The sequence below is a fragment of the Scyliorhinus canicula genome, chromosome 4 (assembly GCF_902713615.1).
Source record: "Scyliorhinus canicula chromosome 4, sScyCan1.1, whole genome shotgun sequence".
Lineage (NCBI taxonomy): Eukaryota > Metazoa > Chordata > Chondrichthyes > Carcharhiniformes > Scyliorhinidae > Scyliorhinus > Scyliorhinus canicula.
Window position 1 is genome coordinate 8,522,646 of NC_052149.1, and position 18,546 is coordinate 8,541,191.

Consider the following 18,546-nt stretch of genomic DNA (forward strand, 5'->3'; position numbering starts at 1 on the left):
TCATCCATGGTTCCCTAATCTTGCCATTTTTATCTCTCATTTTCACAGGAACAAGTCTGTCCTGCACTCTAATCAACCTTTCCTTAAAAGACTCCCACATTTCAAATGTGGATTTACCTTTAAACAGCTGCTCCCAATCCACATTCCCTAGCTCCTGCCGAATTTTGTTAAACTCTGCCTTTCCCCAATTTAGCACTCTTCCTTTCGGACCACTCTTGTCCTTGTCCATGAGTATTCTAAAACTTACGGAATTGTGATCGCTATTCCCAAAGTAATCACCGACTGAAACATCAACCACCTGGCCGGGATCATTCCCCAATACCAGGTCCAGTATGGCCCCCTCCCGAGTTGGACGATTTACATACTGCTCTAAAAATCTCTCCTGGATGCTCCTTACAAACTCTGCTCCATCTACACCTCCAACACTACACGAATCCCATACAATAGAACATAGAACATAGAACGATACAGCGCGGTACAGGCCCTTCGGCCCTCGAGGTTGCACCGACATGGAAAAAAACTAAAGGCCATCTAACCTACACTATGCCCTTATCATCCATATGCTTATCCAATAAACTTTTAAATGCCGAGTTCACTACTGTTGCAGGTAGGGCATTCCACGGCCTCACCACTCTTTGCGTAAAAAACCCACCTCTGACCTCTGTCCTATATCTATTACCCCTCAATTTACGGCTATGTCCCCTCGTGCTAGCCACCTCCATCCGCGGGAGAAGGCTCTCGCTGTCCACCCTATCTAACCCTCTGATCATTTTGTATGCCTCTATTAAGTCACCTCTTAACCTTCTTCTCTCTAACGAAAACAACCTCAAGTCCATCAGCCTTTCCTCATAAGATTTTCCCTCCATACCAGGCAACATCCTGGTAAATCTCCTCTGCACCCGTTCCAAAGCTTCCACGTCCTTCCTATAATGAGGCGATCAGAACTGTATGCAATACTCCAAATGCGGCCGTACTAGAGTTTTGTACAACTGCAACATGACCTCATGGCTCCGGAACTCAATCCCTCTACCAATAAAGGCCAACACACCATAGGCCTTCTTCACAACCCTATCAACCTGGGTGGCAACTTTCAGGGATCTATGTACATGGACACCTAGATCCCTCTGCTCATCCACACTACCAAGAATTTTACCATTAGCTTCCAATGTTGGGGAAGTTAAAATCTCCCATCACAACCACCCTATTGCTCCGACATTTTTCTATAATCTGTCTGCATATTTGTACCTCTACTTCATGCTCGCTTTTGGGAGGCCTGTAGTAAAGTCCCAACAGTGTTACTGCACCCTTCCTATTTTTTAGCTCCACCCATATTGCCTCAGTGCTCGAATCCTCCATCGTGCCCTCCTTAATCACAGCTGTGATATCACCTCTGACGAGTAATGCAACTCCTCCCCCCCTTCTACCTCCCTCTCTATCCCTCCTGAAGCATCTACCCTGGGATATTCAGTTGCCAATCCTGCCCTTCCCTCAACCAAGTCTCAGTAATACCAATAACATCATATTCCTGCCTTACCTGCTACACTTCTGGCATGATAAATTGCCCTTAGTGTTGGGTGGGGTTACTGGGTTTTGGGGATAGGGTGGAGGTGTTGACCTTGGGTAGGGTGCTCTTTCCAAGAGCTGGTGCAGACTCGATGGGCCGAATGGCCTCCTTCGCAACTGTAAATTCTATGATAAGGATGGAACCTGGGTCAGTCACACACTGCCATTGTTCACTTAAATGATATGTGACTTAAAACAACCTGACACAATAATGGCACATCGTCAAGCAGACTGTGACATTGTCAATGGTGTCTGGAATAGCAGCCAGCCTGTTTGGGAAGATCTGCCTCTATTGAAACGAATAATGGGAACCAGGCAGCTCCCTGTATTTGCGCAAATCCACACACTTATAGCTAGACAATCCACTGCATGGTGTTGAAGTAGATAGGAGATGAATTGTCCTTTCTGTAGGAAAGAGGACACCTGTTTTCCCAACTTGGTTGATTTTCCATTGATTTCTGTTGAAAATGCTCCCATGGACTTACAAGCTTTCAGCTTCCAGCCCTCAGCTCCACGGGACTCCTTCCTTTATTAATCTTCTTCATCTTTTCAGGATGCTCAAGACTCAGTCTCAGGAATACTGCTTCACCCCCAGGACCTGGATCTTTCCCGCAGAGTACACCCAGTTTCAGACCTGCGTGAAGGAGCTGCGAAAGAAGCGTCGGCAGAAGACCTTTATCGTCAAGCCAGCCAACGGAGCCATGGGTCACGGGTATGTTGAGCCTTTTCTCCTGGAGCCTATCGCCCCTATGCCCTTCCAACCCTGTCCCCTAGTGCGACTAGGAGTCAGCAACCGGCACCAGTTCAACCGTGCCACGAACAAACTGTGAGAATCCGAGCATGCGGGGGCGATACTTGTCTTACCGCATTTTTCTTTAACTGATGAGAGAGGATTTCTTTATATAGGGTCAGAGTGGCTGCAACGCATGTGCTCCCAGAGTCCTCAAGCATCCTTGACCAGTTATCAAACCATATTAGATGCCAAGTCACACAAGGAGATATAGCAGAAGGTGAGCAAAAGTCTGGTCAAACAGGTAGGTATTAGCGAACATCCTAAAGCAGGGAAAGGAGAGCCAGAGAGAGAGGTGGAGAGGTTTGGCAGGGTAATTCAATAGCTTGGGGCCCTCGGCAGCTGAAGGCGTGGCTCACGGTGGGGGTGATGAAAACCTGGGGTGCGAAGGAGGGCTCAGTTGAAGAGGTACGGAGATTTTGGAGGATTGCAGGGCTGGAGGCGGTTACAGAGACGAGGATTGTTATGGCCATGGGAGCATTTTGACATGGCGATGAAAGTGTTGGGTTGGAAGTTGAATGTAATTTAGTGCGTACCGAAGGATGGTCGAATGGTGTTGGTGCTGGTTAGGATGCAGAACAGCATGGCAGGCTAGGTGAGCCCACTTTACAGGGGGAGGTGGGGGGGGGGGGGGGGGGGGGGGGGGGGGGGGCGATTTAGCAACATCTCATTATGACACCAGGCGGTGGCAATGATAACCTTCATCGACTGTGACAGATACGAGATCGGGAACTTGATTCTCCGGTCTTCCAGATGCGCGTTTGTCGACAATGCGGCGTTTACTAGTGGTGGAATTCTATACTCACGCCGCTTGTCAATGGGATTTCCCACTGAAGCCGCCCCACGCCTCTGGGAAACCTGCGGGCGAGGGTGTGATGCCGGTGGGAAAGGTGAATCACAACGAGCGGAGAATTCTAGCCCTGGTTTCCATGAATTCCGACGGCTTTGTGCCGAGCGTTCCTCTGAACACTTTCCTTTGTTCTGCTTTCAGTGGAGACTTTTTACAAAGTGTTGCCAGTCCATTTCCTCATGTGCTGGGTTTGCCGAATGTGTCATTTCTGAAATACAGGATTCCGTGGGCAAACATTTCAGCGTTTCTATGGATGGGAATGGATCAAGTGGGTTGCTCACCTGAATTTACAACATAACAGATAAGAAACTGAAGCTGGACTTTGCCATTCAGCCCTTAATACCTGCTCCACCATGGTGACTGATCGACCGCAGCTCCATGTTCCTGTAGGGTAGACCCCATATCATTGAATTCCCATCATATCCATCCGTCTAGTTGTGACTTCAATGTAGCCAATGACTGAGCAACTATGGCTCTCTATGGCAGAGAATTCCAAATATCCACAGCCTGACCGAATTTATCTGGTAAATTGCAGCCTGAAACCCTGACCCAGTTCCCAGAATATGTTCCCAAAGGGAACTGGGTCGAAACCGGAAAGGGAACCAGGTGCAGGAAAAGGAGTGGGGTGGGAGGGGTGTGGCGGGGAGGTGTGGGGCAGGACTAAATGGATAGTTCTTCCAAGGAGCAGACACAGGTGCAATGGGCCAAAAGGCCTTCTTCTGTACTATGTCATGCTGTAAGTAGAAGGCAGATGCAGTTTAATCTGAACACATGTGAGGTAATGCACTTTGAAAGGTCCACTGCATGTAGGAATTACACAGTAAATGGTAGAACTCTTGAGTAATGACAGGCAGAGAGATCTGGGCGTGCATGTCCACCAATCACTGCAAGGATTAGGTGGTCAAGAAGGCATACGGCATGCTGGCCTTCATCGGTCGGGGCATTGAGTATAAAAATTGGCAAGTCATGTTGCAGCTGTACAGGACCTTAGTTAGGCCTCATTTGGAATATTGTGCACAATGCTGGTCGCTACACTACGGGAAGGATGTGGATGCTTTGGAGAGGTACAGAAGCGGTTTATTAGGATGTTGCCTGGTATGGAGGGCATTAGCTATGAGGAGAGGTTAGATAAACTCGGTCTGTTCTCACTAGAATGACGGATGTTGAGAGGCGACCTGATAGAGGTCTACAAGATTATGAGTGGCATGGACAGAGTGGGTAGTCAGATGCTCTTTCCTAGGGTAGGAGAGTCAAGTACTAGGGGACAAAGGTTTAAAGAGCGTGAGGAAAAGTTTAGAACAGATGTGCGAGGCACGTTTTTTACACAGGGTGGTAAATATAGGGGGCGAAATTCTCCCCCCCCCACGACGGGTGGGAGAATAGGGGGAGGGCCTTCCCGACTTTTTTGACGCCCTCCCGCTATTCTCCCCCCCCCCCGCCGAAATCCCGACAAGAATCGCTGCCGCCGTTTTTTTTACGGCCGGCAGCGATTCTCAGCTGTTAGAAGGGCCGAAGTCCCAGCCCTTTACGACCTTTTTACGAACGGCAAACACACCTGGTCCTGCCGTTCGTAAAAACGTCGTGACAAACTCGCAAAAAATAACCATGGCACCGATTGGCACGGCAGTACCACGGCCGTGCCAAGGGTGCCATGGGCCCGCGATCGGTGGGCACCGATCGCGGGCAGCGGGCCCGATGCCCGCGCACTATTTGTCCTTCCGCCGCCCCGCAGTATCAATACGCGGGGCGGCTGAGGGGCAACCCGGCCCGCGCATGCGCGGGTTTCACGCAAAAACGCGATGACGTCACCCGCGCATGCGCGGGTGGAGTCTTCCCACCTGCGCATGCGCGGCTGACGTCATATGACGCGTCAGCCGGCGCTAACTCCGGCAAGCGGGCTTAACGATTTTTGTTAAGCCCGACTTGTCGGAGCCTCCGACGTCGGGCTGCTAGCCCCGACGGGGGACCAGAATCGGTCCCCCGTCGGGAAGGGGCGCGCTGCCGTAAAACCCGCCCGGGTTTTACGGCAGTTTTACGATTTCTCCCGTTTTGGGAGAATTTCGCCCATGCTGTCTGGGGAGGTGGTGGGAGCCGGTACGATAGCGGCATTTAAGGGGCATCTAGACAAATGTATGAATAGGGTGGGAATGGAACGATACGGAGTCTGTAAGTGCAGACGGTTTTAGTTTCGGCAGGTACCATGGTCGGCACAGGCTTGGAGAGGCCGAAGGGCCTGTACCTGTGCTGTATTGTTCTTTGTTCTTTCTTGCTTGAAACTGTTTTAAAAAGAGATTTTGGCCAGAATTCTCTGATCCACATGGACCTTGTTCTGTGTTATGTCTCTATGTTGCTCGCCTATAAGTTCAAACCCACAATTCTGCCACAGATTCTAGAATTTTTAAAATTAATTTACGGGTTGTGGGCGTCACTGGTTAGGCTGGCATTTATTGCCCATCCCTTATTGCCCTTGAGAAGGTGGTGCTGATCTGCCTCCTTGGAGCACTGCAGTCCATGTGGTGTAGGTACACCCACAGTGCTGTTAGGGAGGGAGTTCCAGGATTTTGACCCAACGACAGTGAAGGAACGGCCGATATATTTCCAAGTCAGGGTGATGAGTCACTTGGAGGGGAACCTCCAGGTAGTGGGGTTTTCAGGTATCTGCTGCTCTTGTCCTTCTAGAGGGTAGTGGTCGTGGGTTTGGAAGGTGATGCCTAAGGAGTATTGTTGAGTTCCTCCAGTGGCATCTTGTAGCTGGTACACCCGGCTGCCATTGTTCATCGGTAATGGAGGGAGTGAATATTTTTGGGAGGGATAACAATCAAGCGTGGCTGCTTTGTCCTGGATGGTGCCGACCCTCTTAGTGTTGTAGGAGCTGCACTCATCCAGGCAAGTGGAGAGTATCCCATTACACTCCTGACCTGTGTCTTGTGGATGGTGGAAAGGTTTTGGTGAGTCAGGAGGTGAGTTACTCACCGCAGGATTCCTACCCTCTGACTTGCTCTTGTAGCCATTGTATTTATATGGCTAGTCCAGTTCAGCTGTTGGTCAATCATAGAAACTCCTTCTGCAGTGCAGAAGGAGGCCATTTGGTCTATCACGTCTACACCGACCCCCTGAAAGACCACCGCACCCAAGCCTCCTCCCCCGACGTATGCTTGGAACCCCATAACGCTACCTAACCTTTGGGCAATTTCGGCAACGTCTGGACACTAAGGGACAATTTATCATGGCCAATCCACCTAATCTACACATCTTTGGACTGAGAGGGAACCGGAGCACCCGGAGGAAACCCGCCCAGGCACGGGGAGAACGTACAGTCTCCACACACGCCCGAGGTTGTAATTGAACCCAGGTCCCTGGCGATGTTGGGCAGCAGTGCTAACCACTGTGCCACCGTGCCGCCCCCAGGATGTTGATAGTGGGGGAATTCAGTAATGATAATTGATTGCCATGCATTGTGACAGAGCTGGGAACATGAACAAGGCTTTGCTTGCTCCATAATGGGGGAAAGCATTTTGCTTGTTTTATTTGGTGCGTCCCCCAACATACTTCGGGAGTTTGCGATTTCAGCAGAAGTGCCGCCAGCATTTAGGATTGGTTAGTTTAGTGGCTGAAGGAGTGGGGGCGGAGGGCAGTAAATGAAGATGGGAACAGGGCGGCACCATCAGGACATCGGTTCTGGTGCGAGGACAGAATTGGGCTAAGTCGGCGATTGATGCCTTCCGTGGTCTTCCTTCAGTTCCTAGTGGCGGAGGGGCCCAGACAACGCAAAGCTGCCTCTCCAAATCAACTTTAATTTGGTACTGTTGACAAGCTCACTCTGACAGGCCGCAGCTGATGCGCACACTAGAGAAATCTCACACTGCAATGGCAGTGGCTGCTCTGTTGGAGCCGCAGCTCAGAGGGAGTAGCATCTACTGGGCAGCAGAGGGAGCTTCATTCTCTAACACAGCTTGAAGCTGACACCGATTTCCTGAACTGGAAAGTATTCCCTTCCCTGCAAGCAACATAACATCAGGCACTGTAAAACGCACAGAGCTCTGCAGGCAAGAAAGGTCGAGTACAAATGGAGTCGAATTGAAGATTTCAGTGTCAGGACGTTGGGTTTTCAGGAAGTTACGGAAATAAAGACTTGCATTTATAGTGCACCTTTTCTTATCAGCATTTCTAATGTGCAGGGGACTGCCGCACACCCTGAAGCTTTGCAAGCCCATCAGGCTGAGGAGAGACCCAGAAGGGGAGGCCAGCGACGGCTCAAGGTTACAGGTGCTGTTTGTCATTCAATGAGCTGATGGACACCATGGGCAAAATCCTCCGACCCCCCGCAGGGTCGGAGAATCGCCCGAGACCGGCGAAAATCCCGCCCCCGCCGTGGCCGGACTTCTCCGCCACCCGGGAATTGGCGGGGGCGGGAATCGCGCCGCGCCGATCGGCGTGCCCTCTGCGTCGATACTCCGGCCCGCGATGGGCCGAAGTCCCGCCGCTGAGAGGCCTCTCCCGCCGTTGTGGTTTCAACCACCTCTAGTGGCGGCGGGATCGGCGGCGCGAGCGGGCCCCCGGGTCCTGGAGGGGATGCGGGGCGATCGGACCCCAGGGGGTACCCCCACGGTGGCCAGGCCCGCGATCGGGGCCCACCGATCGGCAGGCAGGCCAGTGCTGTTGGGGCACTCTTTTTCTTCCGCCGCCACCACGGCCTCAACCATGGCGGAGGCGGAAGAGACCCCTCCCCCCACCGCACATGCGCCGGTGGTGACGTCAGCGGTAGCTGATGCACCGGCGCATGCGCGAACCGGCGAAGGCCAGCCCCGACGCCGGGGAGGCGGCGTCAAAGGCCGTTGGCGCCGGTTTTGGCACCAGTCGGCTTGCCGCCAATCACTCCGGCGCGGGCCTGATGCCGGAGTGGTTGGCGCCACTCCGCTGCGCCGGGACCCCCGCCCCACCGGGTAGGGGAGAATCCCGGCCCATGTGTCGCAGAAGATTGTGTCTCAGCAGGGACAGTGTGGCACCTGTACCATGACCTCGTGGACTTGACACCTCACGGAGGAGGAAGACACCCACTCTGTGAGGGTCACCACAGCCCACAACTCTTATGCCAGTTGTTCCAGGGCTCGAGTGGGGACCTGTGTGGCACTTCACAATCTACAGCCCACAGGTGCATCCTGGAGGTGACGGACGCTCTGTATGCCCAGGCATCCACCTGTACCACCTTCAATCTGGACCAAGCCCACTAAGATGCCCTGGCATCTGCACCATCGTCAGGATGTCCCAGGTCCAGTGGGCGATCGATGACACACATGCCACCCTGTGAGCACTGGGGATCAGGGAGTGCCCTCTATTAACAGGAAGGGGGTTCCACTCCCTGAATGTTCAGATCGTGTGCAACCACCGCCTCAGAATCATGCACGGGTGTACCCACTACCCATTGAGGGTGCCTGGTAGCTACATCCTGGGCCACTTAGAGATCCCCGGTGTCTTTGAGGACCACCCCAGGATGGCGGGTTGGCTCATGGGGGACAAGGGACAACCCACTGAGGTCATGGTTAATCACGACAGTGCAAAGGCCTGAGACCGACGTGGAGACCTGGTATAATGAGGCCCACGCAGCCACCCGTGCTATTACTGAGCAGTGCATTGGACTGCTGAAAATACGGTCCCCAATGCTGGTCCACTCTGGTGGTGCCCTGCAGTACACGCTCCAGAGGATCTCCCACTCTGTGGTGGTCTGCTGTGCCCCCCACAACATGGCTCAGCAGGAGGAGGGACATGCGGTTTTGTCGAAGGAGGAGGAGGAGGCGGTCCAGGAGGGGCAGGAGGACGAGCCCAAAGAGGAGCCAGTGGATGGAGGACAATTGGCGACAAAGGTCCGCCATACCAGAAGGAGAAGGGTGGCCCTGATTGTCCACAGATTCTCATATGACAAGGCTGCGTTCATCGGCTCAACACCCCCCCCCCATCTCCCCTCCTCCCTCATTTCCTTTCCTCCCCTAATTCCCCCTCCACACATTTCCTTCCTATTCCCCTTCCCCGCCAATCTCCCCACCCCTCCCTATTTCCCACCCTACCCCATTCCCCTCATTTCCCACCTAACCCCCAAAATCTCCCCACTTCCCTCCTAACGCCCCAATCCCCTCCTCCACCCATCGCCCTGCTCCCTCCCTGACCACACTGTCTCACCCTCCAATGGTGTGTGCCACATCATTCCAGGGTGATGGGCCTGTGTTGGCACTGTCAGCGGTGCAGGGGATGGGGGGGAACGGAGAGCAATAGGGATGGGGAGGGGGTGTGCAGTCAGGCTGGCTGTGAAGATTAACGGGACAGAGGCTTCACATGTGTCAGGTGTAACGTGTTTTAATAGTGAAAATTGGACATTTCCACTCCCCCCTAGCGACAGTGCTGCCTCTTTGAAAGGGCAGTCTGACTAATCCTGTTTCCCCCCCCCACCTACTCGCTGTAGTCCTGCATATTCTTCCCATTTTGGGATCTATCCAGTTCCCTTGGGAAAGTTACCATTGAATCTGCCCGAGCAGGCAGAAATAACTGGTCATTGTGAAAAAAGAATCCTCCTCATTTCATAGATAGATTTCATTTCATAGAATTTACAGTGCAGAAGGAGGCCATTCGGCCCATCGAGTCTGCACTGGCTCTTGGAAAGAGCACCCTACCCAAGCCCCTACCTCCACCCTATCCCCATAACCCAGAAACCCCACCTAACACTAAGGGGCAATTTTGCGTGGCCAATCCACCTAACCTACACATCTTTGGACTGTGGGAGGAAACCGGAGCACCCGGAGGAAACACACACGGGGAGAACGTGCAGACTCCGCACAGACAGTGACCCAACGGGGCATCGAACCTGGGACCCTGGCGCTGTGAAGCATTTGTGCTAACCACAATGCTACCGTGCTGCCCATATCTCACCTCTGCTTCTTTTGTCAGTCACCTTGAATCTGAGACCCTCCGGTTATCCACCCTCCTGTCAGCTTTCTCCTAACTTACTCTGCCAAAACCCTTCCTGACTTTGAACACCTCGATGAAATCTCCCATTACCTCTCTGTGCTCTGAGGAAAACAATCCTAGCTTCCCCATTCTCTCCACACAATTCAAGTCCCTCATCCCCTGGCACCATCCTCGCCAATCTCCTCTCCACTCGCCCTGAGGCCCTGTGACCCTTCCTGCGGGGGACCGTTTAGTCCTCCAGCCAACAGCTGAGGTACAGTATTATCCGTCTCTGGTTTGGACCGATGCTACTGACCTTCCCTCCGTGAGGGCGGAGATTTAGTAACCTCAGCGCAAGCGTTACATTGAGAAGGACGTTTTTCACTCCAATCTCCCCTTCAAGGCTTCCAGATATAGTCGTCATTACGTTAACAATTGCTGCTGCGCTTGATGTTCATGCAACTCAACATTTATCGGGTGCTCTGCCCTATGATGCTGGAGATAAGCACGTCACAATCGGAATTTAGGAAGAAAAATAAGACATTCAGTCCCTCAAGCCTGTACTGCCAATGGAACTATTCTATTGGTATGAAGCGTGACCAACATAGTTAAAGATGAAGCTTATGGGCGAGGGGCACGCGTAGACTCCCCCCCCCCCCCAACAACATTCACACTTTGAAACAGGCTGCCCCTCAGCAATAATACACTGGGGGCGGCCTTAACAAGGCAAGTGTAAGAGTTCTGCCCCCCTCAGAAAGTCCTGCCCTTGGAGTGGTCCCAGTGGAGGTGTGAATGCAGCAGTGACCACTGCTTGGCTTGTAAGGAAGGTCCCAGAAGAAGATCCACGGTGACTAGACTTTGAGGTGAGTCAGGGGGTTTTGGTCAGTGAGGGATTGGGAGGGGGGGGGGGGGGGTGGGGGTAAGGTGAGTGGGTTTCGAAGAATAGGAGGATGGCACAAGTGGGAGGGTACCAGTGGAGGGGTATAGTTGTACCAACCCTGCCATCCTGCCATTTAGCCTGAGATAGTGAAGAAACAAGCCTCCTCTTTGCCTCCTTCATTCTGCCTTCCCCAACTGCGTATGTCACTTCGATAGAGGGACAATGAGACCCTTAACTGCGCATTAATTGGCCAGTTAAGGATGTCAATGGACCTAAGGGTGGGTGCCTGGTGGACACCAATCCCAGGCCCCTGTATTGTGAGGACCAGGATGAGGGTGGGTGGGAAGGCAGGGGTCACCATGTTCTTTGTTTAAATGCCTTCCTTGCCTGGTCGATATACCAGCGGGAAGCTGTAAATTACTCGATTTTTTAAAAAATCAAGGAGGCAAACCTGACAGACTGAAGCACAACCTCCGGAAATAAAATAAGAAAACGCTGGGAGTGTTTAGCAGGCCTGGCCCCGACACCAACTGGCACTGCCGCTGGCAGGTTAACGGCCCTCCACAATCTTCCCGTCCCAACCCCGACCATGCCCTGCCCAAGACCCAAGGCAGGTCCGGAAAATCCTGGTCAATGTTTCAGGCCCGTGAACCACGGCTCGTCAACCTGAAACGTTGGGTGGATGTTCCAGTCCCGCCCCCCCCCCGGGCCAGAAATCCCCGCCCGTGTTCACCGGACCTTTCGCGGGTCCGTCAGTTTATCCGTCTCACTCGCGGCGATTCCCATGGCGAGCGGGATCAGACGATTTAGGCCATTATCTCTGAATCATGCATCCACAGATGCTGCCTGACCTGCTGAGCTTTCCCAGCATTTTCTGTTTATTTAATGCAGGTGTGTTGACATGTACGTTCACGTTACCCTGAATTACAATTGGACATGGTAGCTGGCAAAAACCTAAAGCTAAACCTAAAGCTGAATTCGGGGCAGCAGGGTAGCATGGTGGTTAGCATAAATGCTTCACAGCTCCAGGGTCCCAGGTTCGATTCCGGCTTCGGTCCCTGTCTGTGTGGAGTCTGCACGTCCTCCCCGTGTCTGTGTGGGTTTCCTCCGGGTGCTCCGGTTTCCTCCCACAGTCCAAAGATGTGTGGGTTAGGTGGATTGGCCATGCTAAATTGCCCGTAGTGTCCTAAAAGTAAGGTTAGTAGGGGGGGAGGGGGTTGTTGAGTTACGGGTATAGGGTGGGTTTGAGTAGGGTGATCATTGCTCGGTACAACATTGAGGGCCGAAGGGCCTGTACTGTTCTATTCTATTCTAAGAACATAGAACAAACAGTGCAGAAGGAGGCCTTTCGGCCCATCGAGTCAGCACCAGCCCATTTAAGCCCTTACTTCCTCCTTATCCCCGTAACCCATCCTAACCTTTTTGGACACTAAGGAGCAATTCAACATGACCAATCCACCTAACCCGCACGTCTTTGGGCTGTGGGAGGAAACCGGAGCACCCGGAGGAAACCCACGCAGACACGAGGAGAACATGCGGACTCCACACAGACATTGACCCAGCGGGGAATCGAACCTGGGACCCTGGCGCTGTGAAGCCACAGTGCTAATCACTGTGCTGCCCTCAAGTATAACTAATATACTTAGAACCAAATTGGCTCATCTCAGTGAACAAGTACATCTCCCATTGGCTCACAATTCTTTCAAAAATCTCAGCACTTCATAATTGGACTTTAATGAACTGCAAACAGATTGCTGAATGCACTTGACAATCTGAATTTGGCTGAAATTCAGAGAGCCTGATAAATCAGTAAGCTTGGGGTAAGTACTTACTGAACTGCGTGGAATGGATTTGTCTTTGTTATTGATTCCTATGTTAGCGGCATGCGGCCAGTGACCCTTCCAATCCTCCAAAATATTTAAATGAGTTGGCTGGTTTAGCTCATCAGGCTAAATCGCTGGCTTTTAAAGCAGACCAAGCAGGCCAGCAGCACGGTTCGATTCCCGTACCAGCCTCCCCGGACAGGCGCCGGAATGTGGCGACTAGGGGCTTTTCACAGTAACTTCATTGAAGCCTACTCGTGACAATAAGCGATTTTCATTTCATTTCATTTCATTTCATTTCATTTCATTTTGCATTCTTGTGCTGATCTTCGCCCGGAAGGCGTTCAGAGGGAGCAGAATTCTCTATTTGGCTGCACAGGAGGTGGGTATTGGGTGCGCATGCCCTCGATCCACATGAGGCAATAGAAAATGACCGCATTGGTTATGTTCCAAGTTCAGTAGGTCTCACAAAGAGGTTCTGTATCTTGTTTGTTGAACATCGTGTTTATCGATAACACACAACTGCGTACAATATACAGGGTCTCACCCAGTTATGAGCTAATTCCATGCTTACTTCTACACAGGTCTCTGTCTAGCCCTAGTTTTTAGACTGTGCCCCCCTAGTTCTAGAATCTTTAATCAGTGGAAATAGTTTATCTTTATCTACCCTGTCTTTTCCTGTCAATATATTGAAGACTTTAATCAGATCACCCCTTAACCTTAACAGAGCTTGTATAATCTCTCCTCATAACTTAAGCCCTGAAGTCCAGATATAATCTTTGTAAACCGATGTTGTACTCCCTCCCAGGCCAATATTTCCTTCCTAAGGTGTGGTGACCAGATCTGCTCACAGTGCCTCCAAGTGGGGTCTAAGATGTTACTCAAGTGGCTAAAATTGGGCCGTGCATGACTGCTCTTCCAAAAGACAGTGCTTCCCACAATGCGGCACTGCCCCAGTCTCGCACTGGGGTTTGAGCCAGTATTTAGAACTCCAGCTACCTGACACGAGACGTTGAGCCATCCAGCTTCTGACTCAGAAGTGAGGTTGCCACCCATTGAGCCCACAGCTGGTGCTGTGCAGCCTCAGACTGTGGGCAGGAAACCTAATTCACTGGCAGCAAGGGGAATCTGCTGGTTGCATAATGACAGGAAGCTCACACTTGATACATTGCTGGGAATCCCAGTAGCAGCACAGACGAGGAAAATGATTGAGAGTTGCTACTTAAGGGCTCCAGTCACTGGAACTATTAAGAGGTGCACGTCAGTGAAATTGCCCAGTTGTGACACTTGTGCCACTGTCTGTGCGGCGTCTACACGTTCTCCCCTCTCTGAGTGGGTTTCCTCCGGGTGCTCCAGTTTCCTCCCACAAGTCCCGAAAGACGTGCTTGTTAGGTGAATATTCTGAATTCTGCCTCTGTGCATCTGAACAGGTGTCGGAATGTGGCAACTATGGGATTTTCACAGTAACTTAATTGTAGTGTTAATGTATTCTGTGTTAATGTATAATGTAATACATGTATTCGCATGTATTTTTTTGAATTCTGTTTAATTCCCTTTTCTTCCCATGTACTGAATGATCTGTTGAGCTGCTTGCAGAAAAATACTTTTCACTGTACCTCGGTACACGTGACAATAAACAAATCCAATCCAATCCAATGTAAGCCTATCTGTGACACTAATAAAAACAGACAAATACAGATGGGAGGAGAGGGGTGAAATAATAAGTAACACAAGCCTTGGTTTCAGATGGTTGTCTTTACATAGATACGTAGATACATAAAAGATAGGAGCCGGAGGAGGCCTTTTAGGCCTTCGAGTCTGCTCCACCATTCATCACGATAATGGCTGATCATCCAACTCAATAGCCTAATCCTGCTTTCTCCCCATAGCCTTTGATCCCATTCTCCCCAAGTGCTATATCCAGCCGCCTCTTGAATGTATTCAATATTTTAGCATCAACCACTTCCTGTGGTAATTAATTCCACAGGCTCACCACTCTTTGGGTGAGGAAATGTCTCCTTATCTCTGTCCGGGATGGTTTACCATCAATCTTGAGACTGTGACCCCTGGTTTTGGACACGCCCACCATTGGGAACATCTTCCCTGTCTAGTCCTGTTAGAATTTTATAAGTCTCTATGAGATTCCCCCCTCATTCTTCTGAACTCCAGCGAGAACAATCCCAGACCTTCCTTCAAAGTAAGGTTTCAGATCCGGATTGCAGCCTGTATTGGTTTCACGGTAGAATAATTCATTCAGGTTCTCTGTAGGTTCAGAAATACATCAACGCACAGCCTTTCTAGAGAGAGCGAGAGAGAAAGAGAGTGAGAGAGAGAGAAATCCTCGTTCCTATGTGCCCAAGTCTTAACTCTGTTTTCCTCGCGTCTCTGAAAATCATTCCACTCGAGTAGGATCTAATCACCACCTGTTACCGGGCAGAATGCGGCCTTTTGGCCAATTCATTGGCTACCAGCCACCCAATTGAACTGAGTCCCTCCCCATCTCTTGGGTGCCACAAAGTCTGAGTCCTGTTGCTCGAAAACAATTATTATGCTGCAACTTTGTGAATTCCTCACTCTCTCAGGTGGTTGACTTATAGATACATTCCCATTAGGCATCCATGGATCAAAATGATAACGGCAAAAAATAAAGCGAGTGGAAATAAGGGGATTAACAGGAAGGGTCCGTAGCCTCCTAAAACTGGAGTTAATGGGAATAACGGAATACTCTTCACTGGTTGGATCGTATCTAGCACAAAGGAAGATGCTTGTGGTTGTCGGGATGCCGATCATCACAACTCCAGGACATCACTGCAGGAATTCCGAGGTCCAATCATCATCAGCTGTTCCATCAATGAGCTTCCCTCCATCCCCAAAGGAGATGTTGGCTGATGATTTGCACAATGTTCAGCATGATTTGCTCAGGCATTGAAGCAGTCCATGTCCGAATGTTACAAGACCTGGACTACACTCAGGCTTGGGCAGATAATTGGCAGATAACATTTGCACCACTCCAGTGCCAGGCAATGTCTATCTCCAACTTGAGAGAATCCAAACGTATTGTCTCTTTTCATTCAACGGCATTACCATTGCTGGGTCTCTCACTATAAGCATGCTGGGGGTTAGTACTGATCAGAACCTGAACTGGACTAGCCATATAAATACTATGGCTGCAAGAGCAGGTCAGAGGCTGGGAACCCTGCGGTGAGTAAATCACTTCCGAAAGTCTGTCCACAATCTACAAGGCACAAGTCAGGAGTGTAATAGAATATTCTCTACTTGCCTGGATTAGTACGGCACCAACAACACTCAAGAAGCTCAACACCATCCAGAACAAAGCAGCCCCGCTTGATTCGTACCCCATTCACAAACATTCAGCCCCTCCACCACCGATGAACAGTAGCAGCCATTCTACAAGGTGCACTGCAGGAACTCACCAAGGGTCCATTGACAACATCTTCCAAACCCATGACCTCCTAGAAGGACAAGGGTAGCAAGTGCATGGGAACACCTCCACCTGGACATTCCCCTCCCAGCCACACGGCATCCTGACTTGGAAGTATACTGTGTTCCTTTACTGTCTCTGCGTCAAAATCCTGGAATTTAACAGCACCACATTGTGGTGGACCAACGCCACGTTGGCTGCAGTGGTTCAAGATTTAAAGCTATGAATCTGTTTTTTTGTCTGGTTGGAGTCTAGACAGGATTTTGTGTCTTGTCTATTCTCTCAAAGTACGTTGCTTGAACCTGTAATTTCTCAAGGCCATTATTGTTTTATAGCGGGAAACGGCACAAGGAAGTGCTGGGGGTTTTGGCAAAGGATGCTATCATGATCGGTACAGGCTTGGAGGGCTGTAAGATCTGTTCCTGTGCTGTATTGCTCTTTGTTCTTTGTTTATTCACAGCAAACAGTTACGAGATTGGAACTGCTCCATCCAGATCAACTGTCATGCGATCTGACCTCATTATTACATCAGCATAATGTAGGCTTCTGATGTTAACCCTTTACTCGTCATCCCGCTTAATTCTTTATCGCAATCACATTTGCACCCTACTCCACAACCCCAAACCTTTGTCAGTGTAGTACTGAGGGGAGTGCGGCACTGTTGGAGGTCCTGTCTTTCGAATCAGACATTAAAGTGAGACCAGTTCACAGCTCAGGCAGATGCTGAGGATGAGCAGAAAAGTTCACCCATTGCCCTCGGGCAGGCATGTGCTCCTGAAATATTAGCACCAAAAGCAGGGGAACTGCTTATTTGTTTTTGGGATCTTGCCCTGCACAGATTGCAGCTTCATGTACCAGATAGGACTGACTGTACTTCAAAAACAGTTCACTGGCCGTGAAGCACTTGGGACTTCCTGAGGACATGTAAGATGCCTCATAAATGCAACTTTGTTCATTTCTTCTTGTTTTAGTGTCTTGGGGTTAAACCGTCGAATGGTGCAAGGATTGGCAGGTATGTGCACAATACCGATTGGGTAAAGAGAGGGATAGAACATAGAACAGTACAGCCCCTTCGGCCCTCAATGTTGTGCCGAGCCATGATCACCCCACTCAAACCCACGTATCCATCCTATACCCGTAACCCAACAACCCTCCCCCAACCTTACTTTTTATTAGGACACTACGGGCAATTTAGCATGGCCAATCCACCTAACCCGCACATCTTTGGACTGTGGGAGGAAACCGGAGCACCCGGAGGAAACCCACGCACACAGGGGGAGGACGTGCAGACTCCACACAGACAGTGACCCAGCCGGGAATCGAACCTGGGACCCTGGAGCTGTGAAGCATTTATGCTAATCACCATGCTACCCTGCTGCTGGATGATGAGGTGTATCACCAGTCATGGTCACTGGCATGCCTGGTGAAGAATAGACACCTGAATAGATGACCGAGAGGTAGCTGGTGTCTGTAGGACAACATTCTCTGACCCTGGAGGAGAGGAGGTTGGCAGTAAAATAGGGAGGGAATTCCGTTGTCAAAACGTGACATAAAGCAAGCCAACTCCTGTTGTTGGTCACTTTCCCATTCGCCTTCAACTTCCAACTTACAAACTTGTTGCCTGGTCTCTCTTTCAATCTCGACAATGTGGGTTGATGAGCAAATCAACACCAGAGTCCCAGCCCTGTTCATGCGCCTTCACTTTCCCGCAGGAACCTCGAGGTAGGGATCTTGGACAAGCATTCTTCCTAGGTTTTCGCTTCCCAAGAAGAAAAATGCGTGTTGACTCCAATCACTTTCAGGGTTGGATTGGCTGAGTTAAAGTAACAGAGCATGGATCAAACCTCAGCCCTTCGGCGGCTGAATATATTTGGAATTCATCATCACCTCCACTGTGCCAAGTCGACTGGGGAAAAGAGGACCGGGGAGCCAGGATTTCAATCTTGAGACTAAAGTCATGGTTTACCGGGCAGCTGTGATCCTCGCCTACCCGATATGCCTCGGACTCTCGTACAACCTACAGCAGGCCCCATCAAAGCACTGGAGAGGTACCACCACTGGTGCCTTCGCGAGATCTTCCAAATCCAATGGCAGGACAGGTGGTCCAACAGCAGGCTCTTCTCACGAGCCAACACGCCCAGTATCAAGGCATTAATCACTCAAAACCAACCCTCCACTGGGTGGGACATGTCCGTCACATGGCTGACACCAGATTTCCAAAGCAACTGCTCGACTTGGAAATTGGTCGCGGCAGATGATTCC

At 50.8% G+C, this 18,546-nt stretch overlaps 1 protein-coding gene across 8 annotated transcripts in view; it reads left to right on the top strand.

The window, feature by feature from the left end:
- Nucleotides 1–18,546, top strand: part of ttll7 (tubulin tyrosine ligase-like family, member 7) — a 302,308-nt gene that overhangs the window by 171,033 nt on the left and 112,729 nt on the right. For all 8 annotated transcript variants that reach the window (XM_038793673.1, XM_038793671.1, XM_038793677.1 and 5 more), the window contains one exon: nucleotides 2,117–2,275. In XM_038793673.1, coding sequence (XP_038649601.1) covers nucleotides 2,117–2,275 — 159 coding nt within the window. The remainder of the gene's footprint in view (nucleotides 1–2,116; nucleotides 2,276–18,546) is intronic.